Source organism: Zosterops lateralis (genome assembly GCF_965231275.1).
Source record: "Zosterops lateralis genome assembly, chromosome: 19".
Classification (NCBI taxonomy): domain Eukaryota; kingdom Metazoa; phylum Chordata; class Aves; order Passeriformes; family Zosteropidae; genus Zosterops; species Zosterops lateralis.
Genome location: NC_139779.1, coordinates 2,853,829 through 2,879,624, shown reverse-complemented (window position 1 = coordinate 2,879,624; position 25,796 = coordinate 2,853,829). Strand labels below are relative to the sequence as shown.

Below are 25,796 nucleotides of genomic sequence, written 5' to 3'. Positions count from 1 at the left end.
CACTGCACACTGAAATGCTTCTCAAAAAAAAAAAAAAAAAAAGGGAATTTTCCAGTTTAGTGGCATTTTCCAGCTCTGTGACTTCCAGCAGCCTGTAGATAAGGAGTCTGTGGGCAGGGGCTGAGCAGCTGCTTGTGGCCACAAGAGCAGTGGTTACATCCTGTTGAGTGTGAGAGTCGAGGTGAAATGTGTGCTCAGCACTTCTGTGCCCTTCCTCGTAGGCAAGGAGAAATTATGTGACAGCTAAGCAGACTGTCACAAGAAAGGGAACATTACAGGAAGGGGTCAACAAAGAGACTCCTGTCAGCAGTTTTACCATTCAGTTTGATGTCCCATACATGTGACAACTTCCCTGGCTAAGTTACCAAGAATTCACTTGAATTATCTTCCAGTGAAAATAAAAAAACAACAATGCTGGTAATCAGACATTGCCTTGCTCTGTTACAATGACTCACATCTCGGTGCTGCTCAGATAAATAAACGCCATCAGAGGATTCCATGGTTCAGCAGAGCCTGCAAGTGACTGAAGGATCTGATCTTGGGTGAGATGAGTCCTTTGAGGCGACATCTCTGCTGAGCACAAGAGTTGCTGCTGTCCCTGACAATCTGTTTCATGGTTTCACTCTACTGGAGCAGCTATTTCACAGAACACTTTATTCCTAACAGGAGTCTGATGTAACTGATCTTTCCAACAAATGGTGGTGTAAAATAACTCCAAACTGTAAATCAGTTGCCCAAGCACAGTTAGCAAAGTTCTGCTTTCATGTCTTCTTGAAAGGCAAGGAAGTGGGGTTTGTAGTAAAATGTCTTAAGCAATGTCTTAAATTCTCCTTTTTTTTGGTTTTGTTTTTGTGTTTGGTTTGGGGTTTTTGTTTATGAATCAGTGAAATGTAGTGGATCTAGTGCAACATTAAATATTTGGAGGTTTTTCCCTTTGTAGTAAAGAGAAGAGGTAGAAAATCTGCCAAAAAAACCTGTATTCCTTTAGTTATAGCTCAACTCCTGAGTTTGTACATGGAATAGTATTGAAATGTTCAGAATAAAAGCCTTCAAAGAAATATTTGCTGTCATGTTTCCTAACAGTAATCTTCACCTCTGTTTGCTTTGCCTAGCTTTACAAACATGCCTGCCTCACTCACCTGAACTTCAGCCTGGCTGGGCAGGAAAACAACCTCTATTCCAGGGAATGATCTCTGGAGTTCTGTGCAGCCAAGAAATTCACTGTTGGCTTTACCAGCTGGGCAAGGAGGTGCCACTCTTGGCTGGTGACACTCGTGTGTAACCAAACACAGAGATTGTCACCCTCAAAGGCAACTTCCTGAGCCTTGGAGCAGATGTGGTTCATTCACTTGGTTTGTTGAGATGAAAGATGAAGTGTTGGCAGGAGGAGTTTGTGTGCTTTGAGACCTTGCTGGTGGCTGCACCTCCATCAGAAAACTCCAGAGCTCCTGTGCCAATCTTCTAAATCTCTGCAGAGAAATACCTTGCCTTTGATAACAGAAATGTAAAAAGCCTCCCATCTCCCACCTGGGGTTGGTGCCTCAGAGCTGGCATTGGCAGATGGCAGTTTGCTGGTGATTAAGGTAAATCTCTCATGCAATATCCAAGCACCTTTGATGTGGTTTTGTCTAGACCTCCCTAAGAGGTCCTGCCATCTGCTTGGACTTTTCTGCTCTGATTTGTTCTGTCGACAACCTTTGAGTGTAAGTGCTGTGAGTTATTGCCAGGCAGAGTGCTCAGCTCTCTGCAGCTGCCCCCTCTACCAAATTAACAAGGAAATTTAGTGCTTGATAAATGATTTGGCACTTGTTAAGCCTGCAGCCCTAGCAAAAGGAAATGCCACATCCCAATAAGTCACTCCAGCTCTACCAGATCAGACTCCCACATCTTCAAACCTTCAAACCTTCCCTCCCTGCAGGGGTGTGTTTAACCCTGCCTGTACAATGTCGGAGTGTCAGGTCTAGGGGACACTGCTCAAAGTGTGAAAGGGACTTTTGAGCTTGGATCTAAAATCTTCCAAATGACTGGAGAATGTGTGGTCAGGTTCTGGGATTCTGGACCTCAAACACTCACTTAAATCTGAGTAAGAGTTCTGACCTATCAAGGAATTAGGGTTTGATTTTATTTTTTTTTTTAATAGCTGTCAAATGCTGTCACCTGAAAGTTTCCTGGCTTTATGGTCAAAATATTCTCTGTCTAATCTAGATCATCCCTCCAAGTGACTTTTGTGAAGCTTGTTCTGTTAACTTGCTGTGCCACAGCTCAGATATTACTTGTTCCTCACAAGCTGTTGGAGAGCCTGGGCAAAGGGGAAGTGGAGTAAAACACTTTTTTATCAGGAACTGCAAACAGGCAGGAGCAGAGCAGCTGGGGCATGGCTCCTTGGAGCTGATGCAGAGCACAGCTGATAAGAGCTGAATTCTCCAAACCAGCACAATCATCCCAAAATGGCTTTGAAGGTCTTGCCCTTCTTGAGACATCTTGGGCTTGAAGGTCTTCCAGAAAGAAATATATCGGAGTATTAGAGCTGATAGTTCTTCTAACAGTAGAAAATTTGAGTTATTAAGGTGTGGGCAAGCTGGATATCTGTGTGATATCACCATGAACTGACCAGGACTGCGTTTTCACTGTAAAAAATGCAATAAACTTAGTTTCCCTACTGACATCATCCTCACACAGTAGCTTTGCAAAAGTGCTGTTTTGCAACATAATTCAAAGGTGGATATTGAAGGGCTTAGGGAGGGGAGCAGGCTGTGGCTCAGAGAAGGAAGTGGTTTATTGATAACCTCTGTGTTCAGCAGTGCCCTGGCTGAGCCATTGCTGATTTCAGTCCTGCCCAGCTCTGCCTCCTGCTGCGAGACAGGCTTGGGCTAATTGCTAGACAGGCAGCTTTTTTTAGCTGCACAAGGATAAGGATAAAGCTCAGACACCTCACGTGTGATGTTAAGCTTGAAACAGTGATAGCTGTCAAAGCCAGTGGATGAGTTCAGGGAGGAAAGCTGAAGCTGCAAGGCCAGGATGGCGAGTTCAGTGTGCTTTAAACCATGTGAGGGGGCTCAAAAATTGAGTTCTCAATGGTTAAGTTGTAAATGGACCTTGAAGACAAGATACCAAGTGCTTGAATGCTTCTCCAGGAAGCCTGCTGGGCTTAGGTGAAATTGTGCAACACTGTTTGTGGAGCAGGTTTGGGGTAGCATGGCTGTTTTGTCACAAAAAAAAAAAAAAAAAGGCAAAGTCTTGATATTTCCTGTGACATTCACAAAAGCTGTTTGTGGCTATATCAAGGTAATAACTTTTTTTTTTTTTTTCCAGCTCCAAAATCTGGGCATCAACCCAGCAAACATTGGGTTCAGCACTCTTACAATGGAGTCTGACAAATTCATCTGCATCAGAGAGAAAGTAGGAGAACAGGCTCAAGTGGTGATCATTGACATGAACGACCCCAGCAACCCAATCCGGAGACCAATTTCAGCTGACAGTGCTATCATGAACCCTGCCAGTAAAGTCATTGCATTAAAAGGTATGAAATCCTGATAAAGGGCTGTTTGAAGTGGATGGAGAGCTTTCTGTAGAACTAGTTTGTGACTGACTGAGGTCTCCCAGGTACTTTTATGTGGGAGGATCCTGTAGCAATTTTCCACAGCTTAATGGGAGCTTAGGTTGAATGAGTTTTCAGTTCTTCTGGAGGCAGCTGGGCAGGGAGATTGAGCTGAGCCTTCCTGCCATTTTGCTGATTGTTAGGATGAGTTTTTTTCCTTCAGTCCAAATGCTTGCAGGGAGAGCTGGAAGCCAAGCGTGGGCTTGCTTTAGGAATCACATTAGAGGGACGTGAGGCCTGATCTAAGAGTATAAAGTCTATCAACTAAACCTTTCCTTAGAGACAGGAAAACTAAGGCTGGGAAGGGGAAACAAATATTCCTGAAGGCCTTAGTTTGGCCTTGCTGCAAGAGACCAGTGCATATTTATTGTATCAGTGAGTGATAAGAGGAGTAAAACTATGCAGGGAAGACTTGTGTGGTGAAGGAAGTACAAGGTCAGCCAGCTTGGTATCTCTGATGTTACAGAGAGCAAACATTCCTCTGGAGTCTCCAGAAATGTCCATCTTTGCCCCCCAGAGGCCCAAAAAGCCTGAAGTGCAGTTATTCTAGAAATGCATGTATTGCTAATGGAAAGATTTGTATGTATCCAATGTTACCTAACTTTGACTTTAATACTGTGCTACTGTTTTGTCACAACTTTAATGCTTTCTTGTGTGTGCAGATGGTGAGTTAACTTCAATTGACTGTACCTAGTACCTGTTGTGTCTTATGACAAGAAAAAGCAGAATAAAATGCCTCAGATTGATGGTGCACATGGCTGAACAGTGATGTTTAAGCAACTGAAGGCCTAAAACTCAGAGATTTTTCATGCCCTCCCAAACAAGGGAGTCTTTAAGATTCCAAAAATTAATCCACTCAAGAACCCAAAGTGTACTGAAATCATTGGGATCTTGATACTGAGCTTTTTATGAACAGGACTGACCCTTTTGACTCAAGTCTAGATTTTGCCTTGTGATATACCTTGCCTAGCATGTAGGAATGTGTTACCTGACTGTCCTCTCCCTTGCCCCTAAAGCTCCAGCTGCACTAGATGTGGAAACAAACTGCTGCCTGTAGCCTGAGTAACTTTAGTAGAGAGATTTCTCCAAGTTCTGGAGAAACTCCTGACTCAGCGTCTTGCATCAATTGCTGAACTAATGGCTTTGAACTAAACCAGTCCTTGGTGAGAGCAGGCACTTGCCCCTGTGGCACTGTGACTTCCTCAAGCTGGGCCACAGTTAGTAACTGTGGCAGATATTGTGGCCTGCATTCAGTTTAATGGGATCTTTTCTATTCCTCCTGGGCTACACCTGTGTGTGCTTAAATCATTCTCTCCTATGAGTAGCAGAACTGGTCAGGACCTTTCTTATCTTCTCAACAGGAAGAAATAATTCCTTAGGCCACAATGTGTTATAAAAACTGGTAGAAATGACTGCAGGTGGCTGTTCAGGATGTTTGTATGCACCATTCTGTGTGATTTGGAGAATTTTTCCTCTTGCCTTCTAGAGCTTGTGTTGGTCTCTAGACTCCTTCCCTTGCACAGTTCCTGTCAGTCTGGTTTGCAGTCAGTAGCTGTGTATCCCATTAGTGCAACCTCAAGGTTTTGGTTAATTAGCCCGAATTACAAAAGCCCTCTGCCAACCTGACTGTGCCATGTTGTGCCCTTTTAATACTTAAAACAGATGTGGACATTTTAATGCCAGTGGCATAGCTTCCCTTACAGCTCCAGAGAGCCTCAGCATGATTGTGACCTGGTTTTGATGTACGTGAAGTATCCTCCAACCCCTTTGTGTGGCTGAAGCTTTTGTCTCCTACCAACCCGTTCTCCACATCTGTTTGATTGCTCAGTAGTGGCCAATGGGTAAAATCAGCCCCAGGAGTGTGGTCTGGTTCAAAAGTGAAAGCTGATCCCTGCAGGTCTGCCAGTGTAGAGCAGCTTTTTCTTGAAGGAAGTCCCCAGGGTTTCATGTCCTAGTGCTGCTCTCCTGCTCTGTCTCGTGGCTAACAGCTCTGTATCTTCTAGCTGGGAAAACACTGCAAATCTTTAACATTGAAATGAAGAGCAAGATGAAGGCTCACACCATGACAGATGATGTCACCTTCTGGAAGTGGATCTCTCTGAACACCGTTGCCCTTGTGACGGATAACGCAGTTTACCACTGGAGCATGGAGGGGGAGTCCCAGCCCGTGAAGATGTTTGATCGCCACTCTAGCCTCGCTGGCTGCCAGATCATCAACTACAGGACTGATGCCAAGCAGAAATGGCTCTTGCTGACTGGAATATCTGCGCAGGTACTTTGCCTCCAGGAAGGTGTGGAAACCCCAGAGCTTGTCTTGTTGTCTCCTTTCACAGGAGCAGCACTGATCTGTTTGTTTTATTAAATGTAATTGCTTGTCTCAATCTTCAAATAACAAACTTAAGTGTAACTGAAGATCTCACATTAATATAATTGGATTTGTAAAGATATAAACACTAGTGCAAGGTTAAGAGTCTGAAGTGATGCTGTTGTAAGAGGAAGCTTGAAATGTCAGCATATTGACCAATATGAAATGAAATTACTGTCACAATGCCTGTTTTCCCTGACACTTGTTCATTTTTGTGTAGCAAAACCGTGTAGTGGGAGCAATGCAGCTGTACTCTGTGGACAGAAAAGTGTCCCAGCCCATCGAGGGACATGCAGCCAGCTTTGCACAGTTCAAGATGGAAGGGAATGCTGAAGAATCCACTCTCTTCTGTTTTGCAGTAAGAGGGCAAGCTGGGGGTAAGGTAAGACTTGGTTCTAAATTTGCTGTAATCTTTAGTGACTCACCCTGGTTCTCTGCTTCCAGGAGAACAAGTGGTTTAATGCAAAAAGTTGCATTTCAGGAAGAAAGTGAAGGAGTGTCAGTCTGGATATGACATGTGGTGCATGCAGAGCTTGGACTACCTGGTGTAGCAAGAATCTGTGAGTGGAGAAGTTAAGTGGCATGTCATGACCAGCCTAAATAGCTGCTTGAAACATGTGACTCTCAGCTTCACAGGCTAAGCTGGAGGGAAAAGCTGTTGTAATCTTTCTTTGATGCTGATCCCTGGTATCAGACTCAACTAATTTCTAAATTATTATGTGATTTTTTTTTTTTAAAAATGAAGCAATAGTGTTGCCAAGCTGAATAGGGGTCCAGTGCCAATGCTGAAATTATGTGAGTTACAGCAAAACCAGAGCTAGATTGAGAGAAACATCCTCAGAACTGCGTGTAGACTGTGAACCAAGTTAAAAGCATATATTTAAAGTAACCTAACTGAATCCTGCAACTTCCAAGTAATTAGGGGTAGCTAAAGATCATATTTAACTGTTTCCCTCACCTGTGGTACATGAACACCAGATGCCACACCTTTAGCCAGTGAAAATATTTAGGAAGATTAACTCAGTTTGTCTTTGCATAAACTTGGGATTAAGGCTGAGCAGCAAGAGAACTGCTGTAATTTCATTGTTGAATCTATTGTTAAACAAATCAGATGCAAGAATTAATCTTATCTCTTGCACAGCTGCATATCATTGAGGTTGGCACACCACCCACTGGGAATCAGCCCTTTCCAAAGAAAGCTGTGGATGTCTTCTTTCCTCCTGAAGCACAGAGTGACTTCCCTGTTGCTATGCAGGTATGACAGCTGCAAACAGCTCTGCAGCTTCTCTTGGTGGATGTGACAGGAGCAGGGCACTGGGAGCCACCTGGTTAATGTAGACCTGAGAGTTGGCCTTAAACTGGTGTGACTGGTGTGACTGCTGCTCCTGCTTCACTAGTGGTAAAGTGAAGGTGGAGGCAGGCAGCATTCAAAAGCAGCATGTTCTTATTTGTGGAAGAAATATCCATATATTTTAACTGCTTTCCAAGCTCTTCAAACATAATTTTGCTATGTTAGTACTCAAGTAAAAATAAAACAGCACTTCTGGCTGTCCTGAAATGGCCCAGCTGTTTGCTGAGTCTCAAAAGCACCAACTCATTTATCCAGTGCCAAATTTGAGTAATCTATTTCTGTTTTGCAGATCAGTGACAAGCACGATGTGGTGTTCCTCATAACAAAGTATGGCTACATCCACTTGTATGACCTGGAAACTGGCACCTGTATCTACATGAACAGGATCAGTGGAGAGACCATTTTTGTTACTGCACAGCACGAAGCAACAGCTGGAATTATTGGAGTCAACAGAAAGGGACAAGTAAGGAAACTTGGCCTGGAAGCCACTTGTTTAGCTAATCCCACTGGTTCTTCATGATACACTGCAGAGTTCATATCTATGTGTAAAAGTTTCCAGGAATGTTGACTTTGAACTCTGCTCAGAATATGTGAGGTCTGAGAGTGTTGTGAGCCTGTTCCGTGAGCAGAACAGCCTGTCTGCTGTTCTATCTTCATACACATCTAACTGAACTACTTTAAACAAGTTACTAACATGGTACAGCCATGCCTTTAGCCCAGATTGGTTTTGGGTGGTGCTGCTTGTTGAGCATGGGAAATACAGGGCAGAAAACTTGTTCCTCTAGGATTGATTGCTTAAGACACTAAGTAGGGCTTTTAGAAAGATCCCTGAAAGATCCATCCAAAGTATCCCTGTGTTTCTACCTCTGCAAATACCTCAATTAAATCATTAATTGCCTGCTTTGATGCAGATAATGGATGACATTGGTTCTTTCTAACCAGAGGTCTCCTGAATAAAATGACAAGTACAAGTTATCAAGTGATGAAAAACTTCCCATGAATCCCATAACTTTCCTCTTAGACTTATCTTAGCCTTTGGCTCAGTTTTGATGTTTGGACTAACTGGAGGTTTCCCTTGGTGGTTTTTGCAGGTGCTCTCAGTGTGTGTGGAAGAGGAGAACATCATTCCCTACATCACAAACGTGCTGCAGAATCCTGACCTGGCTTTACGGATGGCTGTCCGCAACAACCTGGCGGGGGCCGAGGAGCTCTTTGCCAGGAAATTCAATGCACTCTTTGCACAAGGGAACTATTCAGAGGCAGCAAAAGTGGCAGCTAATGCCCCAAAGGTGAAGTGTTTAGAACAGCACTGAACTCTGCTGGCTTCAGCTTCTTGCTTCAGGAAAGCTCAGTGAATTTTTTAAGTGGCAAGGGCACAGTCTTACTGCTGCTTTTGTCCCAGAGTAGTACTTTGGTGCTTCACAGGTATCTTGGGTGCTGACACTGATTGCAGGCTGGATGATCTTAGAGTTTGTAAAGCCCACAGAGGAGGGGAAGAATAAATGAAGAAGGAATGCCTATGATTCATGATGTTTCTCATACCTTTACTTCTCCAGTGGTGCAAAAAAGTGTCTGTGAAGAGACAGCCTCTAGCTGAGGTTGTACCTGGAAACAGGATAAAAAAACCCAGGCTAAGACTAAATTCAGATGAGACAAACTTGCTTGCAAGGCCAAGGGTGTCCTAATTCTGAACTTAAATCTGCATTGCTACTGAAATAAATTTAATGGGCTATTACAGCACATTTTCTGTCAAAGCATCTCAGTGCCCGAGCTGATGTTCAGCAATATTGCTCCTGACATTCTGCGCTGGCAAAACATAGAAATGCTTGTGACAGCTACAGTGACATTACCTCCAGCTTCCTGGAGAAACTCTTGCCAAGCCACAACAGCAGAAAAGAAAATTGAAGTGGATTTCTCTCTCTCTCTCTGGCAGGGAATCCTGCGTACTCCAGACACCATACGCCGGTTCCAGAGTGTTCCAGCTCAGCCAGGGCAGACTTCCCCTCTCCTGCAGTATTTTGGCATTCTGCTGGACCAAGGGCAGCTGAACAAGTATGAGTCACTGGAGCTCTGCAGACCAGTGCTCCAGCAGGGCCGCAAGCAGCTCTTGGAAAAATGGTTAAAAGAGGATAAGGTAAGTTTCACAGTTTCACAGTTCAGAGCTGTGAGGGGGAAGGAGCAGCACTGCCTGACAGCCTCCCCCCTTCCCAGGAAAACTCAGCTGGGAGCTCAGCAGTGACAGCAAATAGCTGCTCACTCTACCTGTCACTATGACTCACTATGACTGCAAGAGAATTGATCAAATTCTCACTCATTCTATATTTAAAATCACAGCAGGATGTGCAGAGCATGGAAAGCTCTGAGCTGCTGCTGGGCTTTTCCAAATCACTCCTTTGGACACTGACTGCAAGAACTTTGAGCTGTGGTTGCATCTGTTTAATTAGTTGAAGAAACATGCTGATACAATGTGTCACCCAGCTCTTTCTGATTCTGAAAATTCCTTTGGGTGATGTAGAACAGCATGAGGAGCTGAGCCCACTACATCACTGCTGGGAGAGTCAGCTCAGGCTATCAACCTGGGCCTTAATTTTTTAAAGAGAAGTCTAAAAGGAAGATAAATGAGGAAGAGGGTGGCTGAGCATGGCACTATGAGGGTGGGCTGACTGCATTTCTGTTTCTGAACAGCTGGAGTGCTCAGAGGAGCTGGGAGACCTTGTGAAATCTGTGGATCCTACGCTAGCACTTAGTGTCTATCTGAGAGCCAACGTTCCAAACAAGGTCATCCAGTGTTTTGCTGAAACAGGACAAGTCCAGAAGATTGTTTTGTATGCTAAGAAGGTGAGAGAAAATGAAATTGCTGTATCTATCCTGTATTTAATAATAACTGGTGCTTGTTCCAAAGTAGCTACAAGTAACTGTGGGGGAATTTGAGTGCCTGAATAGTATTTACTTCTGCCTCAAGTTTTTTTTATAAATAGTTACTGCTAGACTTCATCCATGGGTCTTTTCCTACTTCCCCATTTCCAAAAGAGGAAATCCTGGCTGGGTTGTGTAATCTCCTGACAGCAGCTTTTACTGAGCTCTGTATTTAACAAGGTGTGTGCTCTTGATGAGTTCTCACTTTCCATCATCTTTTCAGGTTGGATATACTCCAGACTGGATTTTTTTGCTGAGGAATGTAATGAGAATCAGCCCTGATCAAGGCCAGCAGTTTGCACAAATGCTTGTTCAAGATGAAGAGCCTCTTGCAGATATAACACAGGTAAATAACTTCATTGCTATGAAATGTTGAGTTCAAAGCATTAAATTAGTAAGAAGAGCCCTACTCAAACCATCAGAACTATGAATTTGGATTCAGCTTTGGAAGCTGCATTGATGCTTAAATATACTTCCAGTTCCTAATCAAAAACCTAAATTTCTTTCCTTTTTTTTGCAGATTGTGGATGTCTTTATGGAATATAATTTAATCCAGCAATGTACAGCCTTTCTGCTGGATGCACTGAAGAATAATCGTCCCTCAGAAGGTCCCCTGCAAACACGTTTACTTGAGATGAACCTCATGCACGCGCCTCAGGTACGTGCTCAGAGTTCCTGCAGCTGGACGTGCCAAACACTGCTGGCAGTGCTCAGGAACTGAGTGAAAACCTTCCATATTCCCTCTAGGTTGCAGATGCCATCCTGGGAAACCAAATGTTTACTCACTATGACCGGGCTCACATAGCTCAGCTGTGTGAGAAGGCTGGTTTGCTGCAGAGAGCACTCGAGCACTTCACAGACCTCTACGACATCAAGCGTGCGGTAGTTCACACTCACCTCCTCAATCCTGAGGTGAGCCATCAAACACCCTGCATCTACAAATCTAGCCTTTAATAACTGCTCTTCTGCTCAGCTCTAAGATGCCTTGTGTGTCTTTGCAGTGGTTAGTGAATTATTTTGGGTCCTTATCAGTAGAAGACTCTCTGGAGTGTCTGCGTGCGATGTTGTCCGCCAACATCCGTCAGAACCTGCAGATCTGTGTCCAGGTGGCTTCCAAATACCACGAGCAGCTGTCAACACAGTCACTCATTGAGCTCTTTGAGTCCTTCAAGAGCTTTGAAGGTAGGTCTGTACTTCTGCAAGAGGAGCTGGTGTCACCTGGTTACAGATGTGTGTAGGAAGGACTTTCTTAAGTGGTTAGGCCTCAAACTGTCTTGAAACAGATCTAAACCTTAAAAGTTTCCCTGTTTGGGGTGGCTACCACTATTCAGTTGCATCATTTGTTTTCCTAAAATCCTGGAAAATGTTTGGAGCTGTAGAAAAATCTAGAATGCTGGCCATTTTGCCTTTGTCTTAAATTTCTGTAGCCTTTGGGATGTGTACTTTTAAATGAGACCAGCAAATAATGTGTTGACTCTTTCTCTTCAGGTTTGTTTTATTTCCTGGGCTCCATTGTAAACTTCAGCCAGGATCCAGATGTGCACTTCAAGTACATTCAAGCTGCATGCAAGACAGGACAAATTAAAGAAGTGGAAAGAATCTGCAGGGAAAGTAACTGCTACGATCCAGAACGTGTTAAAAACTTCCTCAAGGTAATGTTTGGGTAACACTGGACTGTCTGGGGCTGTTGGGGTTCTGATAAAACATGGTGTGTCACTAGTGAAATGAGGCAGCTCTGTGAAAATAGATGAGTTTTAACCTTTGCACTTAAGGTCCTCAAACCAGAAGTACCTGCCATATTGACAGTGCCTCCTAATGAAGTCTGAGCCTGGAATATTTCCTAAAAAATGAGAATGTCAGGTCAGTTCTTCACTGCTCTTAGTCAGGTTAATCTGGCTTGAACTCTTAACCTGTAGTAAATGCACCAGCTTACCTAGAACTTGTTTAAAATGTCTGCTATAAAATAGGAAACAGTTTACTTAACTTGAAAACACCCATAGTGCCAAATGAGTTGATACCTTAATGCTTATTTACAGTGTAATCAACTCCAACTGAGCAACTACAGGAACAACAGATGAATAGAGTCGATTAATTCCATAAATGCTTTCAGGTTCAGGGCTGATCTGTCTTACTCCTACACACTGAAATTTCAGCCAGGTGAGCCATGGTTTAGCTCTGCTGGAGATCCCAGTCAGTGGGAATATATCCTGACTGATCCAGAGCATTGCTGGAGAGTAGGACAGGATGGTGTGCTCTGAGTTCAGATTCTGTAGTCTTAGTACTGAGTTTGTTGACAAACACAACACTGAGGAACCGTGTGGGAGGGGAAAACTTTATCTGGGAACATTTCCTGCCTTCATGTTTGTTGGTTACATAGCATAGTCTTAGATTTTGCTGATCATATCTGAAGATGGCAAAACTCTTCCCCAAGAGAATTCTCTAAAACTAACCTGGTGTCACCGAGGTGTAAGGTATGTTATTTGATCAAGCCACCTAAGATATGTTATCAAGCTGTCAAATTCCTGATGAAAGTTATTGTTTTTTGTGCTGTTCCATGTCTGGAATGTGCAGGACATGTACCAGGTAAATCTCCCAGTACAGGCCTCCCTGTGTAAAGTCCTTAAGTGTAATTTTTATGTAGGATTATATTCTGGGATGTGCATGTTGGAATAAGTGAAATATGCATCCGGAATACTGTCTGCCACATAGACTAAGCTTCTGTACTGTAACCATTGTAACCTTATGCTGAAAGTTGGAATGCTTTTAGATAATTAATCTGGTAAGCAATTTCAGTAGTATTGCTATAGAGCTTAATTCTTACTGTTCTCTAAATCCATGGTTAGGAGGTATCACACATGGCACTCAAAGTCAATTCTGTATATAAGTTTTACATTATGAACCACAACTTAATCTAGTCTTGGTTAAATTTCTTTTGAAATCCCAGAGTGCTAATCCTGCACACCAAACACCAGTGGCAACTAAAAATTTTTTTTTATAGCCTAGGCTTGTAATAGTGGTATTGTGTTGTAAAACTCTGTAGAGTCTGCCATGCAAAGGAGCAGGGTTAAACTCCAAAAAGCTTCTTGCTGCTCACGCCCTGCAGTGGGTGTGAGTGCTCCCACTTGCTACATATTGCAAACAATTAGCTGAACAAACAAGCTGTCATTATTTGGTTGACTGTTGAGTTTTGGCTTTCCAAATTCAGCTGCTTTGACAGTTTAAGTGACTGTATTATTTGTCTGCTTAAGTCCAAGGGCAAGACCAAATTACTAAAGCTCTTCTCTTTCTAGGAAGCTAAACTCACTGACCAGCTGCCTCTCATCATTGTGTGCGACCGTTTTGACTTTGTCCACGACTTGGTGCTGTATTTGTATAGAAATAACCTCCAAAAATACATTGAGATTTATGTACAGAAGGTAAGTGACAACTTGGCTCTTGGCTTCAGTGAGTCAAACTGATCAATCTTTACAGTATCATGTACAACTACAGGCATTGTGTTTAAGTATTCTGCAAACTGCTTTGTACCTGAGACTGACATTTAAGTGATTATTAGTGGCCTCCAGTAGATTAGCCCTGATGTGAGTCAGGTCTCATTCTTCATTCAGGTTAAGCATTAACTCCCACTCGTGTGTCACTTGAAGGAGGAAGTCTTAGTAGAATAACTTTGGAGTTGTTTGGGGAATTTTAAGTCTCAGCATTTTGGAGGAGGGAGGAGGGGAAGTTTTCCTTTTAACTTCCTGCAGGGACAAAGTGGATTGCTCAGGAGCTCTTCCTATGGGAGCTAAGTGAGCCACTGGGCTGGAATGGGAACATCTATTGACTGAAGAATTGACTTCTAAGCTTGTTCAGAACCTCAAGGGGCTGGGAATAAAGGCAGGAAGATGGGGTCAATCTTAGCCTTCATGTGGATTTCTAGGGATAAGTTCTGCCTGCCCTTGCTCCCTGACAGCACCCTGACCTCTTTAAATGCTCCTGTGCAGGTGAATCCAAGCCGTCTGCCAGTTGTTATTGGGGGACTGCTTGATGTGGATTGCTCTGAAGACGTGATAAAGAACCTCATCCTTGTAGTGAGAGGTCAATTTTCAACTGATGAACTTGTTGCAGAGGTTGAGAAAAGAAACAGGTATTAAACTCCTACAAGTCTCTTATTACCAGTTCCCAGTGTGGCAGTGTTTGCTGCTCATCCATCAGTGCCTGTCCCACAGCTAGAGCTGGTACTGACACAAGCAGAAGCTGCCACTGGGTGAGAACCAGCTCTAATTCTTGGCTGATGTGGGGATCTCTCCAGATAACTTTGGTGTGTTTTCTTCATAGTGTCACCAGTTACACCATTATAATAATGAATTAAAATGTAGGTTAAAACAGAGCACTGTAATGCTAGTTTAGTTCCTGACTCTATTCTACACCAAGACTGACTGGCAGAGTGTAGAAATTATGCAACTGGATATTTACTTACTCATCCTCTAACGTGAAAACCACTTCCTTCTAGGCTGAAGCTGCTTCTGCCCTGGCTGGAAGCGAGAATTCACGAGGGCTGTGAGGAGCCTGCCACTCACAATGCACTGGCCAAGATATACATTGACAGCAACAACAACCCCGAGAGATTCCTGCGTGAGAATCCCTACTATGACAGTCGTGTTGTTGGCAAGTACTGTGAGAAGAGGGACCCTCACCTGGCCTGTGTGGCCTACGAGCGTGGACAGTGTGATCTGGAGCTGATCAATGTATGTATGCCCAGGCAGCTGCCTTGTAATTGAGAACTAACATCAGAGTCAGGGGGCACATAGAGAAGTTTATGACAAAGGCATGTATTTCCTAAAGTATATTAAGCTGGGAAGTGCATGCTTCTAACACAGAAGAGGAGGGTGGCTGTTTAACCTCCTTCATGAGAAGTGGGAATCTCTCCTGCCCATCCTAAAAAGGGAGGTTAATGAAATATCAAAGGCTGAGATTTCTAGTGTGCCCCTCAGTTCAGAGTTACAGTACAGTTGTCTGTAGGCTCCATAGCTGTGCCTTCCCTCTGAGCAGGCTGTGCCTTTCTCCAGGTGTGCAATGAGAACTCCCTCTTCAAGAGCCTCTCCCGCTACTTAGTTCGTCGTAAGGACCCCGAGCTCTGGGCCAGTGTGCTGCTGGAAAGCAACCCCTACAGAAGACCCCTGATTGACCAGGTACAACTGGCAGGGCATTCACAGCCTGGCCTGTCCTAACTGGATTTGCAGAACCTGATATCACTCATTTGTCCGCGCCTTGGCTCTGCCTGCAGGTTGTCCAGACTGCGTTGTCAGAGACCCAGGACCCCGAGGAAGTGTCTGTCACTGTGAAGGCCTTCATGACTGCAGATCTTCCCAATGAGCTCATTGAACTGCTGGAGAAAATCGTTCTGGATAATTCAGTGTTCAGTGAGCACAGGTGCGTGAAATGAAAACAGAGACAGGGGAAACTTGGAGTTATTGCTGTAATGTGAAACAGCAAATAAACTAGTACCCTCTCCAGAGGGGAGGGTGAATTTCTTGGTCATTATTTGATAAGTGCTATTTCTTTCCCTGTTCAGGAATCTGCAGAACCTTCTCATCCTTACAGCTATCAAGGCTGACCGCACCCGTGTCATGGAGTACATCAATCGCCTGGATAACTATGATGCCCCTGACATAGCCAATATTGCTATCAGCAATGAGCTTTTTGAGGAGGCATTTGCTATCTTCAGGAAGTTTGATGTCAACACATCAGCTGTACAGGTATCTTCAATTCTCAGGTTTGGAAAAACTCCCTCTTGCATCCCCACACAAAGACTTTGCTGATGACTTCAGTGCTTAACACCAATTAGCAAAGTGCCCAAAGCTGGTCATTGTCTTGTCTCACAAAGCAGAGCAAACGTTGTTTATTGAAACTTTGTAAGCCTAAAATCACTCACGCTCTATGAGCTGTGTGGAGTTAGTCCTTTAAGAGCTGTGGATCCATTGAGGAACTTAGATAAACCACAGCTTAGTGTGTTGTACAAGTGACCTTTATGAGAGTGGCTGATGATGGTTATCCTTTCCCCAGGTGTTGATAGAGCACATTGGGAACCTGGACCGCGCGTATGAATTCGCCGAGCGCTGCAATGAACCTGCAGTGTGGAGCCAGCTGGCCAAAGCACAGCTCCAGAAGGGGATGGTAAAGGAAGCAATTGACTCCTACATTAAAGCAGATGATCCATCCTCATACATGGAAGTTGTTCAAGCTGCTAACGCCAGTGGTATGATTAAGTTTTATTTACATTTTGGCTGTTGATGTTGCTCAGCTCTTTTGCCTGGTCTGCTCAAACTGCAGTTCTGCCAGACCTATATCTTGGTGCAAGTGAAGGGCAAAATCTGGCCCTTCAAGGACTGCCCTAAATAAGAATGGGAAAAGGTAGTGTATTCCATCTGCAGATAATCAGTGGTCCATAATTTCCTCCTTTAGCTAGCTGGACACTTCTTTCAGAGTCTTTATATGAAGTTAAATAAGATTTTAGTTAGGCCCGTTCTAAGATGATTTGATTAATGCATAATGATCAGTGTGAAGTTACTGAATGTTGGGGAATAGCTGTAGAAATATGTCAAAATTAGGTTCAGCTGATTGTCTAAGTTAAGCACAATTGTACCCAATGGTGGGAAATAAACATCCTGAACTCCTCTCCATAGGAAACTGGGAAGAACTGGTGAAATATCTGCAGATGGCACGCAAGAAGGCCCGGGAGTCATACGTGGAAACAGAATTAATCTTTGCTCTTGCTAAAACAAACCGCCTGGCAGAGCTGGAGGAGTTCATCAATGGCCCCAACAATGCACACATCCAGCAGGTGAGTGAGGCTGACTTTGTTTTGCTGACTCACAGAGAGGTGTTGGGAATTCTCTCTCTTTGGACATGCACACAGATCTTTTGTGACAAGGGCTTGAATGCCACACATTCAATGGCTGAAAACGTTCAGGAATAAGCTGTGTGTGCTGTTCCCCAGGTTGGTGACCGCTGCTATGATGAGAAGATGTATGAAGCAGCCAAGCTGTTGTACAACAACGTGTCCAACTTCGGCCGCTTGGCCTCCACCTTGGTGCACCTGGGCGAGTACCAGGCAGCCGTGGACGGCGCTCGGAAAGCCAACAGCACCCGCACGTGGAAAGAGGTGAATTCACTGCCTCTGAGGCCAAGGGCTTCAAAGCTGGGGGACCTGGTCACAAGCCTTGGTTATAAGCAGTAACACAACTCTCAATTCCCAGGTCTGCTTTGCTTGCGTGGATGGAAAAGAATTCCGCCTGGCTCAGATGTGTGGGCTCCATATTGTAGTGCATGCGGATGAGCTGGAGGAGCTAATCAACTATTACCAGGTAATTACACTGACTGCTTGTTGTACAGTCAGGTCTGTCATGGCAACCCTGTCAAAATCTGGGATTCTGGATGGTTCCTGATGTGAAATGTCTCTGTCTGTGTCTCTAAGGATCGTGGTTACTTTGAAGAGCTGATCACTATGTTGGAAGCAGCGCTTGGACTGGAGCGAGCACACATGGGGATGTTCACAGAGCTGGCAATTCTCTACTCCAAGTTCAAGCCACAGAAGATGAGGGAGCACTTGGAGCTGTTCTGGTCCAGAGTCAACATTCCAAAGGTGAATTTCTGAGGCTTTAAATCTAGCTGAAAACACACCTTTTTGGGCTGTCTGCACCCTGACTTTTGCACAAGCAGCTCCTGAGGTTATTAATGGCACTAAAGCCTAAGCACTGGTGGAAATTCATTCCAGTTAACAAATATTGCTAATTCTGCCTTTTGCTTAGGTTCTGAGAGCTGCAGAACAAGCCCATCTCTGGGCTGAACTGGTGTTCCTGTATGATAAATATGAAGAGTATGATAATGCCATAATCACGATGATGAATCACCCAACAGATGCTTGGAAAGAAGGCCAGTTCAAAGATATCATCACTAAGGTATTGCTTTCCTAGTCAAAGTTATATCTGTTTTTCATTTGGATTTGCCCACAATCAAACTCCTGCTCTGAATGTTCATCTTTACTCCTCTCTAGGTGGCCAATGTGGAGCTCTACTACAAGGCAGTTCAGTTCTATTTGGAATTTAAGCCTCTGTTGCTCAATGATCTGCTGATGGTGTTGTCCCCTCGGCTTGACCACACTCGTGCTGTCACCTTCTTCACAAAGGTAAGTTTGTGCTGCTACCCAGCTCAAAGCAAAAGCTGGGAGAGCATTGAGCTGCAGTAGCATTTTAAAATGCTTAGCTACTCTCCTGCCTTCCAGGGAAGATGATAAGAGACTGCCACAAAAACTGACTTAAATGTATCTCTGTGATTCCTTGAAGGTTAAACAGCTGCCCCTGGTTAAGCCTTACCTGCGCTCTGTTCAAAATCACAACAACAAATCAGTCAATGAGTCCCTCAACAACCTCTTCATTATTGAAGAAGATTATCAGGTATGTCTTGTCTTGAAGCACTTAATTCTGGATTTACCTCATATTCTCAGCCTTTCTTTAATGTGTAGAAAGCCAGTTTTCTTTCTCATTTTCAGTAGTTTTTACCTGCTTGCTGTTAACTTTAATTCCTTAAGTGTATGTTCTCCAACATTTCAAACTGAATCAATGGTGGGGAGGATTAAGTGGAAAAAGTGTTAGTGGCTTTCTGAGAGTATTTTGAGTCATTCCTATTGGGGGTAGAGTGGCTACTTTGCTATGAGTGTGACAGCCTTTATTTAAGACAAACAAACAGTGGGTGCTATTAAAAGGACTCACTGAAGAGGCAAACAGTTGTGATGAAAACATCACAGTTCTCTGAAAACAGAGAACTGAAACTACTGTTTTCAGAGAACAGCTGCCTGATATTCAGAGACTCTTAACCTACTGAAAAATACTGACTGAAACACTCTAAACTTCACATATGTCAAACAGCAGCTTCTCAAATAGAACAGATCTCTGCTGGGATACTTTATCCTGCAAGCACAAATACAGAACTAATGGAAAACGTTTACATTTTGTGAGTGCATTTGTACATCTGAGGTGTGACTTTTTTTTTTTCTTTCTGCTTCACTCAGGCTCTTAGGACTTCTATAGATGCTTATGACAACTTTGACAACATTTCTCTTGCCCAACGTTTGGAGAAACACGAGCTAATAGAGTTCCGGAGAATCGCCGCTTATCTCTTCAAAGGCAACAACCGCTGGAAACAGAGCGTGGAGCTCTGCAAGAAGGACAGGCTGTACAAGGTGAGGCAGCAGCCAGGCCAGCTCGAGCCTCTTTGCCTTGTTGGCTCTGAGGGGAGCTCAATTAACAGCACTCTGTGGGTTGTTGTGTCCCCTGAGGCTGAGGCTCTGTCCCATTGCAGGATGCCATGCAGTACGCTTCCGAATCCAAAGATACCGAGCTGGCAGAAGAGCTGCTGCAGTGGTTCCTGCAGGAGAACAAGAGGGAATGCTTTGGTGCTTGTCTCTTCACCTGCTACGATCTCTTAAGGCCGGATGTTGTCTTGGAAACAGCGTGGAGGCACAACATTATGGACTTTGCCATGCCATATTTTATTCAGGTCATGAAGGAATACTTGACCAAGGTAAGAGCAGGTGCCTCTCCAACAGGCAGAGCTTGTTAGTCACTGTGGTGAATGCCTTGAGATTGTCTGCTTGCTACTAACGTTGATTTGGGCTTTGTCCAATGTCTGTCTGTCCATGTCCACACTTACTTTTCAGTCCATCTGGGGAGAGACTTCGCCCTCTAAGAGGCTGAAACACTTGCAGGCTCCACTCTCTGCCAATGACAGAACCTACATCAGTAGTATTTGCCTGACCCTGGGCAGTGTCTAAAGCAGTTCCAGGCTCCAGGCGTTTCCTGTGCTGTGTCAGTCAGGAATCCCAGCTGGGATCAAGTTTGAACTTAATTCTAGACTGTGTACTAAAACAGCTTTATAGCTAGACCTGGAGATAACTTACTCTGCTATGCATTTAACTCTAAAATGTGGCTCTGACACTTCATGGCACTAATTATGACTCAACTCTTATTTGAAGTGACTCAGGATGGGGAAAGAAACTACTTGGTAATGCTCTGACAGACTTGAACAGACTTGGGTTAAATCCAGCTGTCACTAGCAAGATTGTCCCAGCTGAGGCTTTTGGAGTATCTTCCAGTGAAATGGTGTAAATTCCTTAATGATTAAGACTTTTCCAAGCTTGAGTTCAGCTTTTACTTTCATCCAGTCAGTGAAAAGTAAGAAGGTGCCTGTTTGCCCAGAAATTTTCTGGACCTTCTAAAGGCAGGAGCACCCTGTAGTTCTGTAGCTGTTTTGGGGGAGGTGGGGAGCTGGCTGAGCAATACAACTGTTTGTCAGAGATGCCTGCACCAAGCTAACACCATACCTTTGGTGGGTGTAGCAGATTCTTAAAGATAAAAATTTCCTGATCTGATAAAGGATTAGGATGTAGCTTTAGTGTAGCTGATGGAGTAAGAGCCAGCAAGAAGCAGAGCTGCCTTTCTAAAGCAGATACTTCTGGTGTACCTTTGTTTTTACTCGCCTGTACCTTAATTATTTCTTCCCTGACGCTTTTGTTTCTACCTTTTTATATGCTAAATATGGAATTTGATTTTTCTAAGCTGCACCTTCTGAATTCCTTTGCAGGTTGATGCAATAAAGGAAAAGGTGAAAGTTGATTCTTGTTTTCCATCTTTAAGTCTGGAGGACTAAGTCTAAGGATTCTGCATGAGTTTTTTTCTTTCCTATGTTTACTACACTGCTGCTACTGCTTTTTCCCCAAACAAAATATCACTAAAGCATTTGCAAATTGTTTAACTCTCACTAGCTAGTGCTGTAGGAGAAAAGTAGATTCATTTGCTACTAATAAGCTAATAGATCCTCAGGAAGGGCATACAGGTGATCAGTTGGATCACAGTCAGCCTGCTATTGAAACAACACACAAATACTTACACAAGTGCTATTATTTGGCAGCCAATCTGACTGGAAGAACCTCTTACAATAAGAAATCAGTCTGTGAATCTCTAAATCAGTCTGGCATTTGCTAGTTGAAGGGCTGTGATCCAGTTCCTGATCTCTGGACCATGACTAATGCGTGCTGACTGTAGGCAGAGTAGATACTGGCTGCTTCCAGAGGGACTCTTCCTCACTCAGGTGTCAGTTCTCATGGTGCTGCTCTAATCCACACAGTGCTCTAGTTCATGTAGAAAACTTCAGCTGTTACACCAAGTCTGTGGTTCTCCTCCCTGTAGTAAATTTCTGGTAGTTGTCAAAAAAAAAAAGACTGCCTTCCAAGCTCTTCAGCTTCACTAAACTTCTCTTGCTACCTCATTAAAAAAAATTTATAAAAATGGTAATGCTTATTGCTCTTCTGAGGCTACTCCAGGGCTTGCCTTTTGCTATTTAACTTTGACCTTCAGAAGGGCAATCCAAGGTTTTCTGTCCATCTGCTTCCCTACAAATGCCACCTTTGTGATCCTCCTTAGCCCAGGGGTCAGCCCTAGCAGGAGTTTTCCATTAATGTGGTTCAGCAAAGGGCAAACCAAAGTGACAAACAGCTTTTTGAAGATGGACTAAATGCAAAAAAAACCTGCTGGTTGTAAAGACACCACTGGAACTCAAGGCTAACCTAAGACACGTAGTGTAAGGTCCTTCAGCAGCTAGTAAGGAAATTAGGAGAGCGTGTGTGTGAAAAAAGGTAATTGAACTGCAGTGTTTGCATAAACTACGCATGTGTAGCAGTCATTGCAATTACATCCCACTACTCCTGAAGCTCCAAGGCATTGCTGTGGGCTGCTGTGGTTTTCTGGGGGGAGCCTGTATGGCAGTCATCTTCAGACCTCACTCGTGCTTCAGTACTTTTGCCTCTTTTTCATGCACACATAACACGGTAACATTGAATGCATGTTACTTTTCCTCTGCAGCTTATTGCAGTCCCTGTGGAAAAGCCTTTCAGTCAATCTTTGTTCCCCAAGTGTGTAGGGCCCTGAAGCTGGTGATGCTCGAGCAAGTGGTGTAAGAACCATCCTTGTGGGCTGGTTTCGAACTTGCGCTTGTTCTTGTCAGTATTTGTTCAGCTCTGAGGGGAGGCATCAAAACTGGGTCCAAAATGCATTGAATGTCCTGGGCTGGAGGCTTTCCAAGTTGTGAGTAAGCCAAATGCCTCTGCTTAGTAGCAAACTCTGCACATTCTCCTTGGATTTGCATCTCTAAACTTGTGCTTCTGTGTTCAGTGTGTTGCTGTTTTGAGTTAAAAAACAGTGCAGTTCCCAGCACGGTGTCTGGAAATGAGTCTTGGAGCACTGGATGTGATCCCAAGCACTTTGGTAGCAGCAAGCCAGATACTGTGGGAGGCAACCACCAGGCTGGCCATGGAAGCCCAGTCACTGAGGGAGCTCGAGCTCAGGACTTCTGCCACTCCCTGGAGTTGTGCCTCAGCTTGGGGTTACAGAGGTTTATGGAACACACGTTGTAGCTCACAGCTGAAAGGAGGAGCTCTCAGCTCTTGAAGCTGCCAGCAGATATTTGCTCATGTAGCACAGTTCAGGTCAAAATTCACTCATGAATAGCACTGACCCTGTGTAAGTGCAGGAAAGCTTCAAACTCCTTTATTAAGGACATGAATGGAATGAAATGTTAATCTTGTGAGTTGTATTATTGTCTTTCAAAGTAATTGGCATGATTATCTCTGACTTTGTTCTAAATCTTATCTCCCAGGTAAAATACCAATACCTCATTTTGTGGTTTTAGTTTCAGGGCCTGCCTTAGACTGTAGAAATGCTGAGTTCCCCTGGATCTGTCTTAGAAATGAGCAATATTTCACTACATAAGAAGTTCCTTCTCTTCCCTTTCTGTAGGGGTGGGCAAACAGCACCATTGCAGTGAAGCTGGCCAGGCTTGTCTGTTACTGTGTGTAAAGCTGGAAGGATTGGAGTATCTGTGGGTTTAGGCTGACTGCCACACAGTTCTGGAGTGGAAAAAGCAAGTCTTATACACATGCATTCTCTGCATTTGAACTTAAATTGCATGAGTGAATGGGTTTGGAAAGTGAAATCTTGAGGCTCAAGTGACATGTCGGATGCTATTGCAGTCTGCTCTATCCAAATACAAACCAGATTACTTTGCCTCAATGTCCCCTCCAGGGAAACTTCTCCAGGTCTGGGCATTATCTTGGCAATTGCTTCAATGCCAGAGGTCTCCAACTGAGACTGAGCTCAAATCTGAGTCTGTGTCCAAAGACTGTCCAGCTCCAATCCAATACAGAACCTTTTGTACAAAGCTTCAGCCTGGAGTGAGCTTTCAAAGTAGTTGAAAATCCCTCAATGAGGGTTTTTTTCAGGAAACAGACAATCTTGACTGCACCAGTACCAACATTGCTACTTGAATTGATCTTAACTTGTAAATGGTCTCCTTTTCTTGATGGGTGTTGACATACCACTAAGGCTTTTCCACTTCTCTGCCACGAATAAGTACCTGTTTTAGAGGAGATTTCTTTAATTGTTGGTCTCCATTCCAGGTGGATAAACTGGATGCATCAGAGTCTTTAAGAAAGGAAGAGGAGCAAGCTACAGAAACACAACCTATTGTTTATGGTAATGCTTTAGTTCGTGTGTTATCAATAACATATTTCACTTTTAAAACAAGCCTTCCCTAATCTTGGTTTTTTTCCTGAGGAAGTCCTGGGAAATGGGAACGTTCTCCATGTGAAATCAAGTCTTAAGGAACATATTCCAAAATACTAGATAAGTGCCACTCTGGTGCTGTGGCTGCTGAGGTGGGCTGTGGACTGCAGGATTTAAGGTTGTCCTGGCTCCTTAAGGAAAGCTTGTTATACAGGAGTTGTGCTATTCCAGACTTCCAGCAAGTGGTTATTTGGATCTTGTGCAATATGCTTTGTATATAAGGCATATTTATACTTACTTTATACTGGGTATTTTCTTTATACCTAGATTGTTCTAGTAAGGTTATTTACACTGTAGTGTTTTTAGCCACGTGTTGTGGGGAAATACCCATTCTGGCCCTGAAGAAGCCCAGTCCAGGTCAGCAGGGTAAAACACTGGAATTCCTCCTGAAAATTGTCAGTCATTTTTCCGAGTGCTGTCTGAGTTCAGGAGCAGTAAGATGCCCGTTGTGTGTTGCAGGCCAGCCCCAGCTGATGCTGACAGCAGGACCCAGCGTGGCAGTTCCTCCACAGGCACCTTTCGGCTACGGCTACACGGCCCCTCCGTACGGGCAGCCACAGCCCGGCTTCGGCTACAGCATGTGAGATGCAGCACAAAGTCAGTCTGGAGCAGCAACTTTTCTTACTGAAACTCCACCGTCCCTCCCCGCTTTAACTCATAACAGGGAAAAGCAAAAAGAGTTCTGCCTCGTGTTCTTGTAACCTTTATTTCATGAAGGACTGTTTTTTCTAGCGCAAACGATTTGAATCACTTCTGTTAAATCTCTTTTTCACATTCCATGTCATTTAGACTTTTACTTTCAGAAGGGGAATAGTTTAAACGACTTTGTTCAAGTGGGCTTTTGCAGGACTGCTTATTACCATTAAGTCTATTGTGAAGATTCTGATTTGCACTCTATAGTGTTACACTCTAATATTGAATCTTAAGTTCATTGTATGTGAGCAGCTTACGGTATGTACTGTCTATTCTAAATGCATTTAAATCTCACTGTATATTTGGAGAAAGCTAAAGCCAAGATACCTGTATTTGACCTTGCAAGACTGCTGACAAGAGACAACACTAATCAGCATATCCTCCCTGGGTTGGATTGCATAGCTCTAAAAAGAATTTAAAATGCGTACAGACAACCTTGCCTGACTTAAAATGAGTAAAAGTTTTTGGGTTTTGTTTTGGTTTTTTGTTTTTTTTTTTCCCTTAACCTATGCAGGTTTTTCCAGTTATGCATATAGAAAATGCTAGTGTCTTTTTGCTCACTCCATATGTAACAAATGACCTTATGTTGTGCTGTATCCTGTGCTTTTGTGGGACATTCCATTCAGGAACAGAGCACCATGATTCCAATCTGTGTATTTACTAACCCTGCCCTGAGGTTTGTGTATGTTGGATATTGTGGTGTTTTAGATCACTGTTTTGAGTGTACAGAAGAGAGAATTCAAGCATATTGCTGTTCAGTTTTGTTTGTGCAATTTGAAATTACGCAATTTAAAAATAAATTACTGGACTGTGGACATGCTGCATAGTGGTAGCTTCACTTTACTGTCTTCAAAAAAAAAAAAGGACCTTTGGACTCAAACCAAGAATTGCAGTGCTGGTAGTGGGGGCAATGCAGGTGTGTGCAGCCAGGGGTCTGAGGGGGGCCAGCAGCAGAGCAGCAATGGGGACCAGTAGTGGGGTCTTGCACTGAGGGAGCAATACAGGAAAATATGTAATGCTTTTTCTAGAGAAAGATTATGCCACAGAGAAGAAAATAGCACTTTTCACTAGTTGGCTGCACTGTGTGGTCAACTCCAGCATATTGGACCAGATGATACATTAGGATTGTAGTAGGGTGTGCCAGTTCAATTGAGATCATGTTCTAGGTATGTAAATTGCCTTAAACATATTTAGCTTCAAATAAAATTGACTTAAATGTTT

General features: G+C 43.7%; 1 protein-coding gene across 1 annotated transcript in view; it reads left to right on the top strand.

Annotated features, from left to right (window-relative positions):
• Positions 1-25,388, top strand: part of CLTC (clathrin heavy chain) — a 29,691-nt gene extending 4,303 nt beyond the window's left edge. Inside the window, exons 2-32 of the mRNA XM_083875050.1 lie at positions 3,313-3,520; positions 5,602-5,870; positions 6,184-6,345; positions 7,105-7,218; positions 7,604-7,777; positions 8,406-8,603; positions 9,248-9,448; positions 10,000-10,152; positions 10,454-10,576; positions 10,751-10,888; positions 10,978-11,142; positions 11,232-11,412; positions 11,719-11,882; positions 13,521-13,646; positions 14,211-14,353; positions 14,720-14,954; positions 15,276-15,398; positions 15,494-15,639; positions 15,782-15,965; positions 16,273-16,465; positions 16,893-17,050; positions 17,207-17,371; positions 17,466-17,573; positions 17,684-17,851; positions 18,018-18,167; positions 18,263-18,394; positions 18,552-18,662; positions 19,277-19,447; positions 19,567-19,788; positions 23,717-23,792; positions 24,342-25,388. Of these exons, the coding sequence (XP_083731176.1) occupies positions 3,313-3,520; positions 5,602-5,870; positions 6,184-6,345; positions 7,105-7,218; positions 7,604-7,777; positions 8,406-8,603; positions 9,248-9,448; positions 10,000-10,152; positions 10,454-10,576; positions 10,751-10,888; positions 10,978-11,142; positions 11,232-11,412; positions 11,719-11,882; positions 13,521-13,646; positions 14,211-14,353; positions 14,720-14,954; positions 15,276-15,398; positions 15,494-15,639; positions 15,782-15,965; positions 16,273-16,465; positions 16,893-17,050; positions 17,207-17,371; positions 17,466-17,573; positions 17,684-17,851; positions 18,018-18,167; positions 18,263-18,394; positions 18,552-18,662; positions 19,277-19,447; positions 19,567-19,788; positions 23,717-23,792; positions 24,342-24,466 (4,986 nt within the window). The 3' untranslated portion in view covers positions 24,467-25,388. The remainder of the gene's footprint in view (positions 1-3,312; positions 3,521-5,601; positions 5,871-6,183; positions 6,346-7,104; positions 7,219-7,603; positions 7,778-8,405; positions 8,604-9,247; positions 9,449-9,999; positions 10,153-10,453; positions 10,577-10,750; positions 10,889-10,977; positions 11,143-11,231; positions 11,413-11,718; positions 11,883-13,520; positions 13,647-14,210; positions 14,354-14,719; positions 14,955-15,275; positions 15,399-15,493; positions 15,640-15,781; positions 15,966-16,272; positions 16,466-16,892; positions 17,051-17,206; positions 17,372-17,465; positions 17,574-17,683; positions 17,852-18,017; positions 18,168-18,262; positions 18,395-18,551; positions 18,663-19,276; positions 19,448-19,566; positions 19,789-23,716; positions 23,793-24,341) is intronic.
• The last annotated feature ends 408 nt before the right edge of the window (positions 25,389-25,796 follow it).